Source organism: Pongo abelii, chromosome 9 (genome assembly GCF_028885655.2).
Source record: "Pongo abelii isolate AG06213 chromosome 9, NHGRI_mPonAbe1-v2.0_pri, whole genome shotgun sequence".
NCBI classification, from domain to species: Eukaryota; Metazoa; Chordata; class Mammalia; order Primates; family Hominidae; genus Pongo; species Pongo abelii.
The window spans coordinates 109,030,725-109,045,781 of NC_071994.2; the positions used below are offsets into that span (position 1 = coordinate 109,030,725).

The 15,057-nt window shown below is 35.4% G+C and overlaps 1 protein-coding gene across 5 annotated transcripts in view; it reads left to right on the forward strand.

The window, feature by feature from the left end:
- The window catches only part of GRIA4 (glutamate ionotropic receptor AMPA type subunit 4), a 382,353-nt gene that overhangs the window by 330,656 nt on the left and 36,640 nt on the right, over positions 1 to 15,057 (forward strand). For all 5 annotated transcript variants that reach the window (NM_001373892.1, XM_054523828.1, XM_054523831.1 and 2 more), the window contains 1 exon segment: positions 3,166 to 3,413. In NM_001373892.1, the coding sequence (NP_001360821.1) occupies positions 3,166 to 3,413 (248 nt within the window).

A 15,057-nucleotide genomic window follows, 5' to 3' on the forward strand; every position in this document is an offset into this window, starting at 1 on the left:
TAGAAATGGACTATTAAAAAGTCAAAGATACTTTATTCTTTTTAAAAAGATTTATTTGTTTTAATACTATGCTGCATTCTATAGTTAAGTGATCTCTACAAATACCAAACCCTAAAAACACACTTTTTCCATTTTGCTGTGTTAGTTTGGTTTAACTGTTCTATTCTTTTAATAAGCCACTTATTTGTACCTGGAAAATTGCCAAGTAATTAGCATGTTTTTCATATTCTTAATAAATTCCATAAAATAGTTCAATTAAAACAATATTCACACTGATTTTATTTCTTCTGTTTTCTATGTTGTGTACATAGTAAAGTATATAACGTATGTGGAGCTCTATACCTTTTTGGGTGAAACTCTCAAGTCAAGATTTAAATATATTTAAAAAGTAGTTATATGTTTAAAGGAAGTTTATCAGTACTTCTCTAAAAATTAAAATTATCAATATAGATATTGAGGGACAACCTGTATCAAGTGATTCAGAGAGGTAATATTTTTCAGAACTTGTAAAATAAAAGAGTTTGTTCTCTGGAACAGAACTTTATTTTTAGAGATGGAATAAATGAAGCATGGCAACATGGCATTCCCAGTGGATTCTGTACTTGAGGGTTTGGAATCCAAGTACTCACCAGTCCTGGAAGGACATAGAATCATTGAAATTTTCTAATATGAGGATTCTGTTGCCGAAGTAACCTGTCATTGCCTAAATACACACACGCACACACACACACACACACAAACACACCAATCTTCATATCATGAGATATTTTTTCAAGTGTTAATAGCATAAAAACATTAGAAAAAATACTAAAAGATGTCAATTTCCCATCTTGATATCTGTCAACATTTGAATATGATTTACTGGCCAGGTGTGGTGGCTCATGCCTGTAATCCTAGCACTTTGGGAGGCCGAGGTGGTGGATTACCTGAGCTCAGGGGTTTGAGACCAGCCTGGCCAACATGATGAAACCCCGTCTCTACTAAAAAAATACAAAAATTAGCTGGGTGTGGTGGCGGGTTTCTGTAATCACAGTTACTCAGGAGACTAAGACAGGAGAATTGCTTGAACCTGGGAGGCAGAGGTTGTAGTGAGCCAAGAGCATGACACTACATTTCAGCCCGGGTGACAGAGCAAGACTCCATCTTCCCCCTCAAAAAAAAATGAATATAGTTACCATAAAATATCTTTTTCTTTGGTGTTCAAGTTTGCAAATCAGTGATTGTGTGGTTTATTAGTTAGGTTTATTGATTACTTATTTCCGAACTTATGAAATCAAAAATTTGAATCCCACTTTTATTCATTTATTTCTTTGTCCACCTGAATAATTTGTCTTTGCCCAGGTATTCAAGTTATATGTTGATTAGTAAAGAACTGCCTCTTGTTGAATTCTATATTTTGGTAAACAAAGGAAGCTCAATGTAAATAAATGTACACACTACTCAGCACTGAGCCTCACACAAAGACGTAAGTCTGAATGAGGTCTTCATTTTTTTTTGGATTCAGATACAAAATTGCAGCCCCTTGTTAGTGAAAACAAATGCAGTTGCACCAGACAAGATTCAGGCTTTTCTTTTCTTTTTTAATTATTTTTTTTAGATGGAGTCTCACTTTGTCACCCAGGCTGGAGTGCAGTGGCATGATCTTGGCTCACTGTAACCTCTGCCTCCCAGGTCTGAGCAATTCTCGTGCCTCAGCCCCCTTAGTAGCTGGGACTACAGGCATGCGCTGCTATGCCCAGCTAATTTTTGTATTTTTAGTAGACACGGGGTTTCACCATGTTGGCCAGGCTGGTCTTGAACTCCTGATCTCATATATTGAACTTTATGATCAAGCGATCCACCTGCCTCAGGCTCCCAAAATGTTGGGATTACAGTCTGAGCCACGGCACCTGGCCAGTGCTTTTCTATATTATTAAATATATATTTTGGGACATTTGAGTTCACTAAAAATGTGTGAATGAAAAATTTAATGCAAATGTAGATAACAAGAAAAAGGACCTGGGTGAATTAAGTAGTGAGAGTAACGTATTAATAGATAGAGCTCAAGTGGACAGAAGTATTTTACAAATATAAATAAGTTTCTTGGCTGGAGTCAAGGGGATTAGAATGACCAACTCCCTAAAACACAAAATTGGAAAATAGGAATCACTTCTCTTTAAAGTTCAATATATGTTCTATTTGAAAATTTTCTCAGAAAAAGTCTAAAAATGTTTCAATCAACCTAGAGTTTGATTCTTGTGTTAGGGATATTTGATTTGTAAGCTATACCAGGTTTTGCCTCTTCCTTTGGCGTTCAATTACTGACTTGATATGGACTGTATTTTTGTATATATCTTACTAGAATCATGTACACTAAAATTTGGGGGCATGAAAAAAGATAAAAATAAAATAGCCAGACATGGTGGCTCACACATGTAATCCCAGCACTTTGGGAGGTTGAGGCAGTAGGATTGCTTGAGGTCAGGAGTTTGAGACCAGCCTAGGCAACATAACAAGATCTCATCTTAAAAAAAAAAAAAAAAAAAAAAAAAAATTTTATTAGCTGGACATGGTGGCATGCACCTGTACTCCCAGCTACTCAGGAGGCTGAGGCGGGAGGATCTCTTGAGCCCAGGAGTTGTGGATTACAGTGAGCTATGATCATGTCACTGCACTCCAGTCTGGGCAACACAGCAAGACCCTGTCTCTAAAAAAACTAAAAAATAAAAATAAAACAACCCTCCTTGTTTGTTACAACTAAAATACAGTATTAAAAGGAATTTTACAGACTTGAAATAAAATCTTAGCTTTTTTTAAGTTTACCATGAATGTGATATAAAACATGATTTTAAATGTTCAAGTCTCTTCATTGCAGTCTACATAGAAAAAAAACAGTAATAGATTACTATTGAAGCAGGTGAGTGTGGTAACTGTTATGGCAAGAGGTTTGGGCTTCTTCAGATATCACTTTTAAATGTCTATCATTTCCATGATTTCCTTAAACAGTGTTAAAAGGCAGTTTTCCAGTTTGAAAAGAATAATATTACTATTATGTTACTCTATGGCAAATTGGAGTTAGAGAGCAATGGAAAGATACTAAAACGCTTTACTCTTCTCTTGGTTCAGTGAATATTAACATGTTGTTCCCTTCTTTCCTGTATTTAATTTTATTTTAATTTCCTCCAGAGATCAAAAATAGCAGTGTATGAAAAGATGTGGACCTACATGCGATCAGCAGAGCCATCAGTGTTCACTAGGACTACAGCTGAGGGAGTAGCTCGTGTCCGCAAATCCAAGGGCAAATTTGCCTTTCTCCTGGAGTCCACTATGAATGAATACATTGAGCAGCGAAAGCCATGTGACACGATGAAAGTGGGAGGAAATCTGGATTCCAAAGGCTATGGAGTAGCAACGCCCAAGGGTTCCTCATTAAGGTGGGTGGAATAGTATAACAATATAACATGTGTTGTTATAGTATTCCACCTTCCCTGATGTGCCTGAGAAAATTATTTTGTTTTGTGTGTGAACATGGTATGTTTGTTTGTTTGTTTATTTTCTTTTTCTCCATTTCATATATTTTGGTCAACAATCAGGTAATTTTTTTTAATTTTGGAATAATTAATCCTCGTTGACATATATCTTTGAAGGCCATATAAAAACCAAACTGGTTGAACACTAGCTGCTTCCAGTGGGCCTAAGGCATGGGTAGCATACGCTTCTTTATATCTCATCAAATTTTTTTGGCCACCAGTATCTACACTATCATCATGTCAGTGATAATTCTACATTTTATCATTTTTTTTTAATTATGCCTGGCCACTAGTCTCTGAGTAAGAAGAAATTAACCTCGTTCTAGCAAGCCACTTTTTTTCCATTTCAATATTTTATTTATTATGGCATCTTTCTATCTGAGATTATCTTGAGGTTGTATTCATGCTAAGTTTGAAATCACATCTATTTAAAAAGGCAATCATAGATGAAAAAATGAGCTCTGGTTTTATAGTGCTTACTCAAGTCACACTCCTGCCTATTTTAAAGGGAGTGTGGTGTAAGTAAGATCTGTAAAATTAGACCCAATGGCAATCCAAAAATGCTTACAGATAGACCCCTGAAATGTGGTTAATGAGCAAACCATTACACGTGTGGATTAAGTGAGACTTTCATTCTTATGGAAACATTGGTTAAATCTGCCCTTTTCATCCTTTTGGTCCTGGACATAGAAAATTCACATGTTTATGTCCAGGAGGCAGAATTTCCTCTTTTCCTTAAGCAATAAAGGCTGCTGTTGAATTGATGGGGCTGGATCCCATCAAAAGTGATGATCGACAAATTACTCTGGTCTCAGTGCTGCTTAGGAGAAATGTATACAAAGCACAGATTCAAGAGGAAATCAGAATCTTTGCCAAAGGACTTAACCAAGAACCTGATCTTAAAAAGTGATGCCTCTGGTAAGCCATTGAAAAGTGAAGGTAATGAGACCTGTACTATTGCCTAGTACAAATGAAAGCAATATGAATATTATAATTGTTTTCATTGGTTTCAAAAGGGCAACTACAATGTGCTTTGATAAGTGTGTTGGTTTGGGAAGGGTTGAGAGAGATATAAGAAACAAACACCAGTAATGGAAAAGGTTGTGTTAAACCAATATATTGTGTTTGCAAGCAACACTGTAATAATTAGTGAGGGGTTTTATGGTATGTGACAAAGAGTACAATATTAAAAAGAGATAAAACAAAACTAGCCAGTAAAGACAAATTTGGTTATGGACTGTGGCAATTCTGAAGTCAAACTTATTAACATACATTCCATATGAAACTGAAGAAATGTGCAGGGAGAAAGCCAAACAAATAAATTATCCGTAATATATCTACCCAAAAACAATTTCAACCATTCAGAAACTTAAACTGGCATCAGGTTGTTTCATCTTTGAGGGTTTATTTTGTGTGATGCAATATGAAGAATATGTAATTTCAATGAAGCCAAGTAGTAAATAAATCTCTGTTGAAGGCGTGGTTTTTGAGAGCACCTTAGTGTAAATAATTTTTTAAAAATAGGAGGGGAGAATGCAATGGTGATTGATATGTAGATCAGTGTTCGGACTATTGATTACATTCACTGGATGTCTCTCTTGCACTTAATTAATTCTCTGTGGATATAGCTGCCTTGTCCTCTGTCTTGTGTCTACTGATAAAGTCAAGCTTCAGGGACTGAATTTGGCCTTCAGTGACGGCTTCGCCTGACTCCCATTAATGGCAAGAGAGCTCCCTCTTAAATGTGCCACTTTGTCAAATCCACACTACAGGGATTGTTTGGGGAAAAGCTGAAGGGCTTCATCTGTCCAGAACTGTATAATAATCACCCATTGGCTTCCCCCTCTTTTCCTGTCCTTCCCTGGACCTTGTTAATGAGGCAATTGTTAAATTCAGCTTCCTGGATGGAGAGTTTGTTTATGCACTTTGTTTTATATATGCCACAATTTCCTGAGCAAGCTGACTCCTGCATGCCAAAACCGCAGTCATTTTGTCCTGCCTTTGAGAACACTGGAAGGGCACTGAAGGCTGACCAGCATGCACCTCACCCCACCTCCTCTCTGTCTCATCCTCAGCCATCTAAGCGGGAGACTCATCAGGCTTAAATTCTCATTCTTCTCCGACTAGGATTCTTCTGTTTCCAATGAGGCAAACTAATACAGAGATGGACTAATAGTCATCTTCTGTATAAATGATTTAGTTTGTAGAAGCAAATTCAAAATAATTGTATTCATCAGAGCAAGGTCAAGAGGACATACCTGTATCAAATTCTTTGAAACCTTTCTGTCTTATTCAGTTCTGTAGAGACTTAAGTCTGTTTTCCAAAACAATCTATCTTTTTTTTAATCAGGTCTTTAGGTTAATAGTTCTGGATGTAGTGAGACTTTTGTATTGCATTGTCATTAACAATGGCTTTCTCACAAACTCTGCTATTCAGATTCATTAGGCAATGTGAGACTTTAAGCAAAAGAAAACAGTAATCTGTCCTATTTACACTTAAAAAGAGAATGCAGACAAATGACTAGTTATGTTCCATTGGTCTAGGGAGTTTTAAATTTCCAGGTCTTGCTGTATGTTTAAAGTGCTTCAGAAAAAATGTCACAGAAAAGAGGAGAGAATACGATATATAATCAGAATTGAAAATTAGGACTTGGGTCTTTAATGCAGACTTTAAAACAAATGCAATAAGGATCATCTCGAAGAGTAGATCTGTAACTGGACTGAAAAATATCACAGCACTGATGACTAGCACCTGTCTTTACAGTAGAGAATGATTTACAGAGCTCTTTACTGTTCAGAGACTTTATTTCAGACTAGTGTTTGCTGGACATAACACAGTTAAATTTAAAACCACTGATTTATCACTTACTAATAACAATGGCCAGAAGTTGTTAGTTTATTGTCTTTTGATATAGATTCTCCAATTCTCAAGTGACAGAACAATGCCAGGTATATTGATCTGGAATCTTTTTTTCACATGCACAGTACAATTTATACTTCTATCAGTGCCATGGTTTTCTTTCTCCTCCCTTTCCCAGTCCCCTTGGCAATCCGAAACAATTGTGAAAATCTTTCTCTGGCTGAGAAATGTCCAAAGGTTGTCTTAAAATATACAGTTTTGATGGCATTGCAATGGAATGTAAAGTTTAGAAGAAAGAGGAAGTATATTTATTTTGACTTTACTCTCAATACTATCAACACTATCAACTTTAATATACAAATCGATTATAATATAGACATCTACTATACTATAGTATTTATGGTATAATAAAGTTGCATACGTTACTGTCAAAATACTATCAACTTTGCCACAGTATCCATACTACACTGGTTACTAGACTATTGCCTTTACTATGTAATAAATAAACCTGTTAAAGGTTCTTTGGAGCAAATCATCATTCGGTTGACATAGATTTACTATTAAGTAGCTGTTAGATGAGAATATCCCTTTTAAAGATATTCATAGTATCTAGTGTCTGTAAATACCTCGGACAACAAAGCAGTGGGTCATATCTGAACACTTCCTCTGGCTCTTAGAATGATTTGTGTACTTGACCCTAATATTTGAAGCCAAGTTAAAAACTCTAGTCTTGACTCAGAGAATTCCTCTTCACTGATTTGTATTGTCTATCAAGTTCTAAGCCACCATTTTAGCAAGTAGAATATTTCACAATCAAATAAAATATAAAGAGAAAGCCTACAAAAAAAAAAAAAAAAACTCTAGTCACCTATACTTTTATTATTCAACAGTGATAATTCCCATTCAAACTTTGCCTCCTCTAAAGAGGTTTGTGGAACTGTGTCTAAAGTAAAACAAATGTTCTGTCACTGAAAAAAAAAATAAAATAAAAAGATGCTTTAAAAGAAAGCAGTTCCAATAGAACTTGCATCAGGGGGTGAGACCTGGAAAAAATGAGGCCCAGTTGTACTTGGCAATGCCAAGTTGCAGGAACCCATGGCAACAGGAACCGATCCATTGAAACCAAGCACATCATGTTTAGGTTACAACAGGCAACTCAGAGCCCCACAGCAATAGCACGGCAGGGGGAGGAAGTACTCAGCATGGGAATTAGAATACCACATCTCTCACTGGACTTTTCCTTTCAGTATTGAACAAAACTACTGACTTCATAAGACACTTGGCCTTATCCTAGATCTACATTGGAGTGAGTAGAGTTCTATGTAGGTCAAATTATTTTTCTTCCAGTTTGGAGAATTTGCTGGGGTAGGTGTATTAAACTTAGTATGCAAATTCATGTGTGAAAAATGTATTATCCTAAGTAGCTACTTTCACATATAAAATTTGTGGGATATATACTTTAGTTCAGGAGTACTTAGAAGGTTTATGAAGTACTTAGATGGTTTAGGAAAAAGCAGTTTGCTGGATATTTTTTGTGAGAATAACATTTTAGTCTTTTTTTGGTATTATAAGCAAGTCAACTGATAGTATTTAAAGTAAATACCAGAAAAATGTAAACGTACAGAAATCTAAAGCTGAGTACTGAGTATCCTTTGGCCTCAAATGAAGAAACTTTTAACATGCCTTGTGGAAATTAGTTGCAGTGGGTTGGTACACAAACACATTTATTTTAACTATTATGAAAAGAGATATATCTTTGCTTATGAATACCCTTCATTTTTAGCGCCATATTAAAAGATGCTATAGATAACTTATTTTTTGTAATCCCATTATATTTTGAGATACAGTCTGTTGGGCTAAGGATTAGACAAACACACACAACAAAAATCATTTGCATCTCTCAACATACACACACAAACACACATAAATCTTTTCTGAGATATGCTTACAAGAGCTACCTAGTTTGCTATTAAGTATACTGGTGTTTATTGTGTGTACCAAGTATTTTGCATTTACAAACTAAGACATCGCATGGTAAAGGTATCAGTGCTACTTGTGTCCCAGAGAAAAATAATTGCACAGTAGAATCTATATACTGCATTCCTCTCTTTCCAGATGTTCAGTACACTAGGAAGGATGAAACTTACCAGGGCCATTTTAAATTCTGAATTTTTCATTTAAATCCTTCCTATTTAATTAAAAGATAACTAAAATTACAGCTCCTCATGAAGAAGGAAACAAATGTTGCTTTTTTTCTACATTTCTTTAAGACTCACAAGGCATTATACATGTTTGTGATTCTTCCCATTAGTTAAAAAAAAAAGCTAAAATGATTTGCCCTCAATCATTTGTTGAATGACAGTTCATTCAACAAATAACTCCTGAGTGGGTTCCAACTGAGAATTTATCCGGTATTTTTTAAGTCATTCATTCTTGAGATGCTTTATAGCAGCCTGAGTAGGTAACACCAAATTGAAAAGTTTCTATATTCAAGGGTTAGCTTTTGCTCTCCTTACCACTACACTTAGAAGTTGTATTTTAGTAACTTTCCTGAGAAAATGAGTAATTTGTGGCCATTTTAGTTTCTACCACTTCAAAGGGGATCAAATTCGACAAGATGAAACCGCTACCAAAATGTTTGGCAGTTTACTTACAAGTAACCAAAGTACATATGAATGCATAAAGCTTCCGTGCTATTCCCTTTCTATTTAATTGGCCTTGATTTCCTCATTCTAAGCATTCTCTAGACCCATATTTAAATTTCCCAAGAAAGATATTTTTTTTTGTTTCTGCTGTGCATACTATAGATTCTGACCATGGTGGCAAAGCTACTCTTCAGCCCTGTCTATACTAAATTATTAAAGAAAATATGTCAGATTAATTACTCTCCACTATAGGATCTCAGGTTATAGGATCATGACTTCTATAAAGTGGCTTACATTCAGTTCATGAGTGGCTCTCAATGTATCTTCAGAACAGCAGCAAAAGTCAAGTGACATAATCACTATTGTTGTTGTTTGCACATCATTTGTGTTGGGTTCTATTCTCCAGATTGACTTTCCTAAAGGAAAGAGTGCCAGGAAGAAGGCATCCTAGGCGGCCTCAGCACAGGCTGAGCAGAAGGAGGAACAATTACCTTCTTCTGAGAGACCTTAACTCTTACATTCACTCTTACAACAGGCCAAGAAGAGAAACATTATAATCACACTGCAGTGGATTCCTCCCCTTATGATCCCAGGGCCCTCTTAGCTGAGAGCGTGGTGGTAGAGTACAGAAGGACTGAAGAACAGAGGAAGGTACCGGGCACAGTGGCTCACTCTTGTAATCCCAGCACTTTGGGAGGCTGAGGTGGGCAGATCAGTTAAGGTCAGGAGTTCGAGACCAGCTTGGTCAACATGGCGAAACCCTAACTCTACAAAAAATACAAAAATTAGCCAGGCGTGGTGGTGCACCTATAGTCTCAGCTACTCGGGAGGCTGAGGCAGGAGAATCACTTGAATCCAGGAGGTAGAGGTTGCAGTGAGCCAAGATTGCACCACTGCACTCCAGCCTGGGCAACACAAGATCCAGCCTGAGCAACAGAGCAAGACCCTGTCTCAAAAAAATAAAAATAAAGAATAGAGGGAGGAAGTAGCTCTTTATATTTGCAATAGGTAGACATGTGGAGAATATTTTAGACAAACACATGCAGGCACACAACACAGAGCTTTGGAGGGAGTTATGGTAATCAGGTTTACCATAAAAATCCAAAATGCCTATAATACAATACCATAAATAGCTCACTTTATTGTGGATATATAATCTACCCTTCAGTGAAAAATTGTATATGATGATGCTTTAATGCAGTTTTATGCTAATGATAAACATTTACTTGGTACATCATAAGTAAATAATGGTTTTCTGCAAAACTGAAAATGTACTCCTTTGTTTCAGCACAGCATATGGGAAAGCACTCATCCACAACTTTAGGTGTCATTAGCTTCCTTTTGTCTCTAAAGATAGCATCAATCAAGATGGGGCTAGCTTATGATTCACATTTAATTAAAAAAAAAGATAAAATAGTTTGGTAGTCATTTAGAATGAGCTGGAGAATAGCAATGACTCTGGTTTAGAATTATATTCCATTTTAATTTCACTAAAAATTAAAAACTGTAGCTCATTTATTTTAATGTTTGTTCCTCTCCAAAATAATCAATCATTTAACTCTGTTTTCAAAATGAAATAACATACATCTGAGATAACTGACACAAATATGTAGTATCGTACACCACCTGACAACATCTGAATAGAAAATTGCCATTCAGCTCTTCAAAAACCTAACCCTAGTCCTGAGCCTTCTCAGAAACAAGCATTATGTGATTATGAGAAGATTTTGTAAATAATTTTTATATTAAGAGAAGTTAGAAATATTGTGAAAATATTGTTTATCCTCCCTAGCATCAAAAATGTCTTTTTTTTTATGATTGAATGTGGTTTCTTTTAAACGGACAAATTTCATACTTTATGAAAATCTAAAAATATTTGTTAACAGATGTCCACAGAATGAAATATACTTTCAAAAAGTTTGTGAAGCCATTTTAATATATACCTTTAACATCACACAATTCAAAAATAAAGAAAATTTAAAGACACAACAACATCCCTAGTATCTAACTCCACCTTTCAACGTACGCAATACTGAAGCATTAGAGAAAACTATCATTTTAAATACCATCAACTACACAAAGTCATATTTTATTCTGTTGAAGTAAACTAGATTTTACTGAGCTTTATTTTTTATTTTAATTCTGGTGCACTCAATGAAGAAATTGACCCACAGTTAAGTTTTTACAGAAATGTTAAAAATTCAATCTGTTTTCTTTAAGTGCTAAATATTTGGGAGTTAGCCAGAATAAGAATTCAACTGGAGTCAATCAAACAAATGTGACACAAACAGCTTCCGACTTTCAAAGGCAATATGAGAGTATATAGCCCCCTTTCTGTTGTTGCTTCACTACACAGAGGCCTATATAAAAACTGGCAAGAGCTACCAATAGGGCCTCTGCTGTTATAGAAGAGTGATTGTTTTGTATTTGGTCCTTGTCCTGATAGATATGTGGCCTCTGAATATTTCGTTTTGAAATAGTAACAGGCCAAAATCCTATTAGTAACTAAGAAAAGACATCATCAGCTCCCTAGTCCCTAAATTCTCGTCTTTTTCAGGCATTTGCAACTAGAACCACAAAAAAAAAAATCATAAAAGCATTACCAGCAAGTATAGCTATTTTGCATTGCTAGTGCCTTTAGCATAAAAAGTAAATTTTTTTCTTAAAAAGCATGAAGAAATTTAAAATGAAACCATGTATCCAGAGTCCTAAGACAGTCCCCTAACCTTTGGCTTATATCTGAAGCTAGTCAGAGGTAAATAGAATTGAATAGGATCCAGGAAAAGTTGACTTTAGATTGTCTCCCAGAGGAAAAATGGCATAGGACTAAAAAATAAAAGAGTTGATTTCTACTAAGTGATACAGTAATAATATTGTATAAGCCATAGAATTAGTTAAATACATCATTTGATTTTCCTTCCAAATTGTCCACTTTTAAAAGATTATGCTTAAATTTGGCTCATATAAACACCAAAAATTACAGAGCAGCATATTTAAGTGAAACAATAATAGTACAGTTCAGCATTATAGTTTTTGAACCACTTCCACATATATATATTTTTTTCACATGGTGTGTTAAACCCTCTTATGATGTCGTTTTATTATAGAGGAAGGCACTGTATAATAGACTTACGTGACTTGCCCACGGTCCTACAGCTAAGACTAGAAATGAGATCTTCTGACAATCTCCAGTGCTCTTAAGGGAAGAGAACAAAAAAGGACTTTTTAGTATAAACATAGATTCACTCTGAAAACTTACTAAACAGTTTTTGTGATGCTTTCATGCTGCAGTTTTGGCAACACACAAATTCAAGGCATGTTGAAAATATCCACATAGAGTTCAACTTCCATAAATTTTAGCTTATTTTAAAAACTAGATAAACTCTTGTTGAGTTGAAAAAATTATGTAGCTTTCAGGTCAACACAAAGAAAGATTTTACAATTAAAACTGCTTCCCAAAAATGGGGGGGAATTGGCTTATGATCCCCGACATCCAACTTGTTCAAGTAAAAGTAGAAGAGATTCTCACATCTCCTGAACAGGAAACAGTGATGTTGACATCTCTATTTCCTTCCCACTTTGAGAGTCTGAGATTCTGAGTCTTACCCTAGGCTCTCTTTAGGAAAACAACAAAATTCCCGTACCTCTTTGAAGTTGCAGACACTTAATAAGATTGAGAAAAAATTCACTCTCAGAACTTCTATAAAAGCTCAGCTGGTTTTGGAATTTAAGTAAGTCACTTCTTTACTAAATAGCTGCTTTTATTGCAGCATATCTTTGTTGTGAAATGGAAAACTATTTAAGGAAAGCACTGCTCTGTTAGAACCAACATAGCTAGAAATAAATGCAGGTCTTGTATGCCTGTAAAAACAGACATTCAAAATTGTATGCTGACATCAAATGTTTGGCACAGTACAAATCTGACAAAATTCATTAGATTATATAAAAGGAGGAATAAAACAGCAAAAGTGAAGCACAGGCCTATAAAAGGACTTGTTTTGATATTTTTAGAACAAAACTTCTATTTCCATATCTAGGTATGATTTTAAAAATTGATCCACATAATGTGGTAGCCTGTGGTGTTTCAATATGAAATACTTGAGAAGGTGATTACCAAGGGCATCATAAAAACCCTAACAACTTCATCACTACCTAATTTCTTTTTCATTTTTCTCCTCATCACAAATAGCAATCACTTTATGCCCTGAAGCATGAAGACTTCACAGCCACTGTAATTTTACCCAATCCAGGCAGTATACCTATAGTTATTCTTATTCATAGATTCCCAGATCATTTCTAAATATAAAGATATTGTCTTCAAAACTCTGCCATATAAGTGATTACCATGGATGAAATAGGTGTTTCATAAAATACAATTTACTTTTTCCCCCCATTTTAAGCACAGCTTTACCATCTCTGCAGGTATTTGTTTCAGAAAAACAGGAAATCTCTCTCTCTCTCTCTCTCTCTCTCTCTCTCTCTCTGTATATATATATATAGGAATTTATAATGTTTCATAGATAAAAGGGCTGGTTTGTCAAAATAGCCATTTTTAGAATATTTATTAAAAACAATGAATGAATTTAGAGTACCAAGGAAGAACACAAAGGAAACCACATATATTATAGTTGGAGGAATTATATCATGCCATATTTATATCATGAAACTTTAAAATGATTAAAGTTCACAGGATAAATCTAATACTAAATAAATGGTAATAGCAGTAGATGGAGACAAGATATCATTGTATAACATAGAATCTGCCATAAAGTGTTTTTTCCCTGCACATTTTCATAATGGCTGTTAGAGTAATGATTACAACATCCCTCATTTTGATGTCTCTGCAATATACTTTGACAAACTGAGGTTCCAAAGTACATCCGTTATCTCACCTGATGTCATTTTACTTGATGAAGAATTTTAATAAGTTACCCAAAGTTAAATAACAATAGCACATGATCTTGTATGGGTTCAGGCTCATTCTTGGTCTCCACTCTCCTTCATGTCTCACAGAATTCAATCAATTGTCTGGTATTTGTTTTTTATGGGAGCCAATCACCCACCATCTCTGAAATTATGCCAAAGGGTAACTAGGACCTGATTCTAAGCTCTGTTAATTAGACAGTAGCCTCAACAGAGATAAAGTAATTCAAATAAGAAAACACCATATCAGAGACTACATAAATGAAAAAAATAAAAAGGAAATAAAAATTTAATAACTACTATGTAGCACGCCCATTTATACTTGAATTTGATCCCCCTAACTCCTTGCAGTTGTTGCTTTTATCTTCATCTGGACAGATGCTGCTGCTGCAACTCGGGTTAAATAGCTGATGAGTGACAGAAGTGGAACTGGAGCCCATTACTGTCTAGGTCCCAAGCCCATGAGCCTCTCACTATGTTGCCTTGTTTCTCTCCAAAGTCACAGAATCCTACTTAGAGGCAAATTAAGAAAAAAAAAATCTCATCTTTATTCATCTTGCCATTTCACATTGTGAAAAATGCAAGCACATAGTGTCTGATAATATCCATTTCTCAGATGTTTTTCTAGCTCTCCCAACTAATGACCATTTAATTCCTTTTTTATTTTCACAATAATTATTGTTCATATCAGATTTAGTATTGCTTCAGTCATGATGCTGCTTGTAGCACTATCATTTTACTCTCAAAAAACAAAAGAAGGTCAGGGAGATGAGCTGAGAACACCCCAGCATACCCCTTCTTCCTAAGGAACTCCAGGTGCTCACCATGATGCACCCTCCATTATTCACTCCAGCTGAAAAAATTACCCAAGCAATGCCTTTCTGTGAACTCCTACTCTAAGCCAATCTTCAAGGTATTAGAGCTCTCTGGCAAGACAGACTGAAGGGCAGACAATATTTTTTTCCTCTTACACAGCTAATATTCATTCCCCTTTGGCTTAATTCTTACAATGGGTTTTAAATTCAATTCAGTGAAAGCCCCAGTATATCAGACATTTGGTAGTGTCTTGTGAGACCTGACGAAAGGGTTGACCAGACTGAACTTGACTTTAATACAAGAC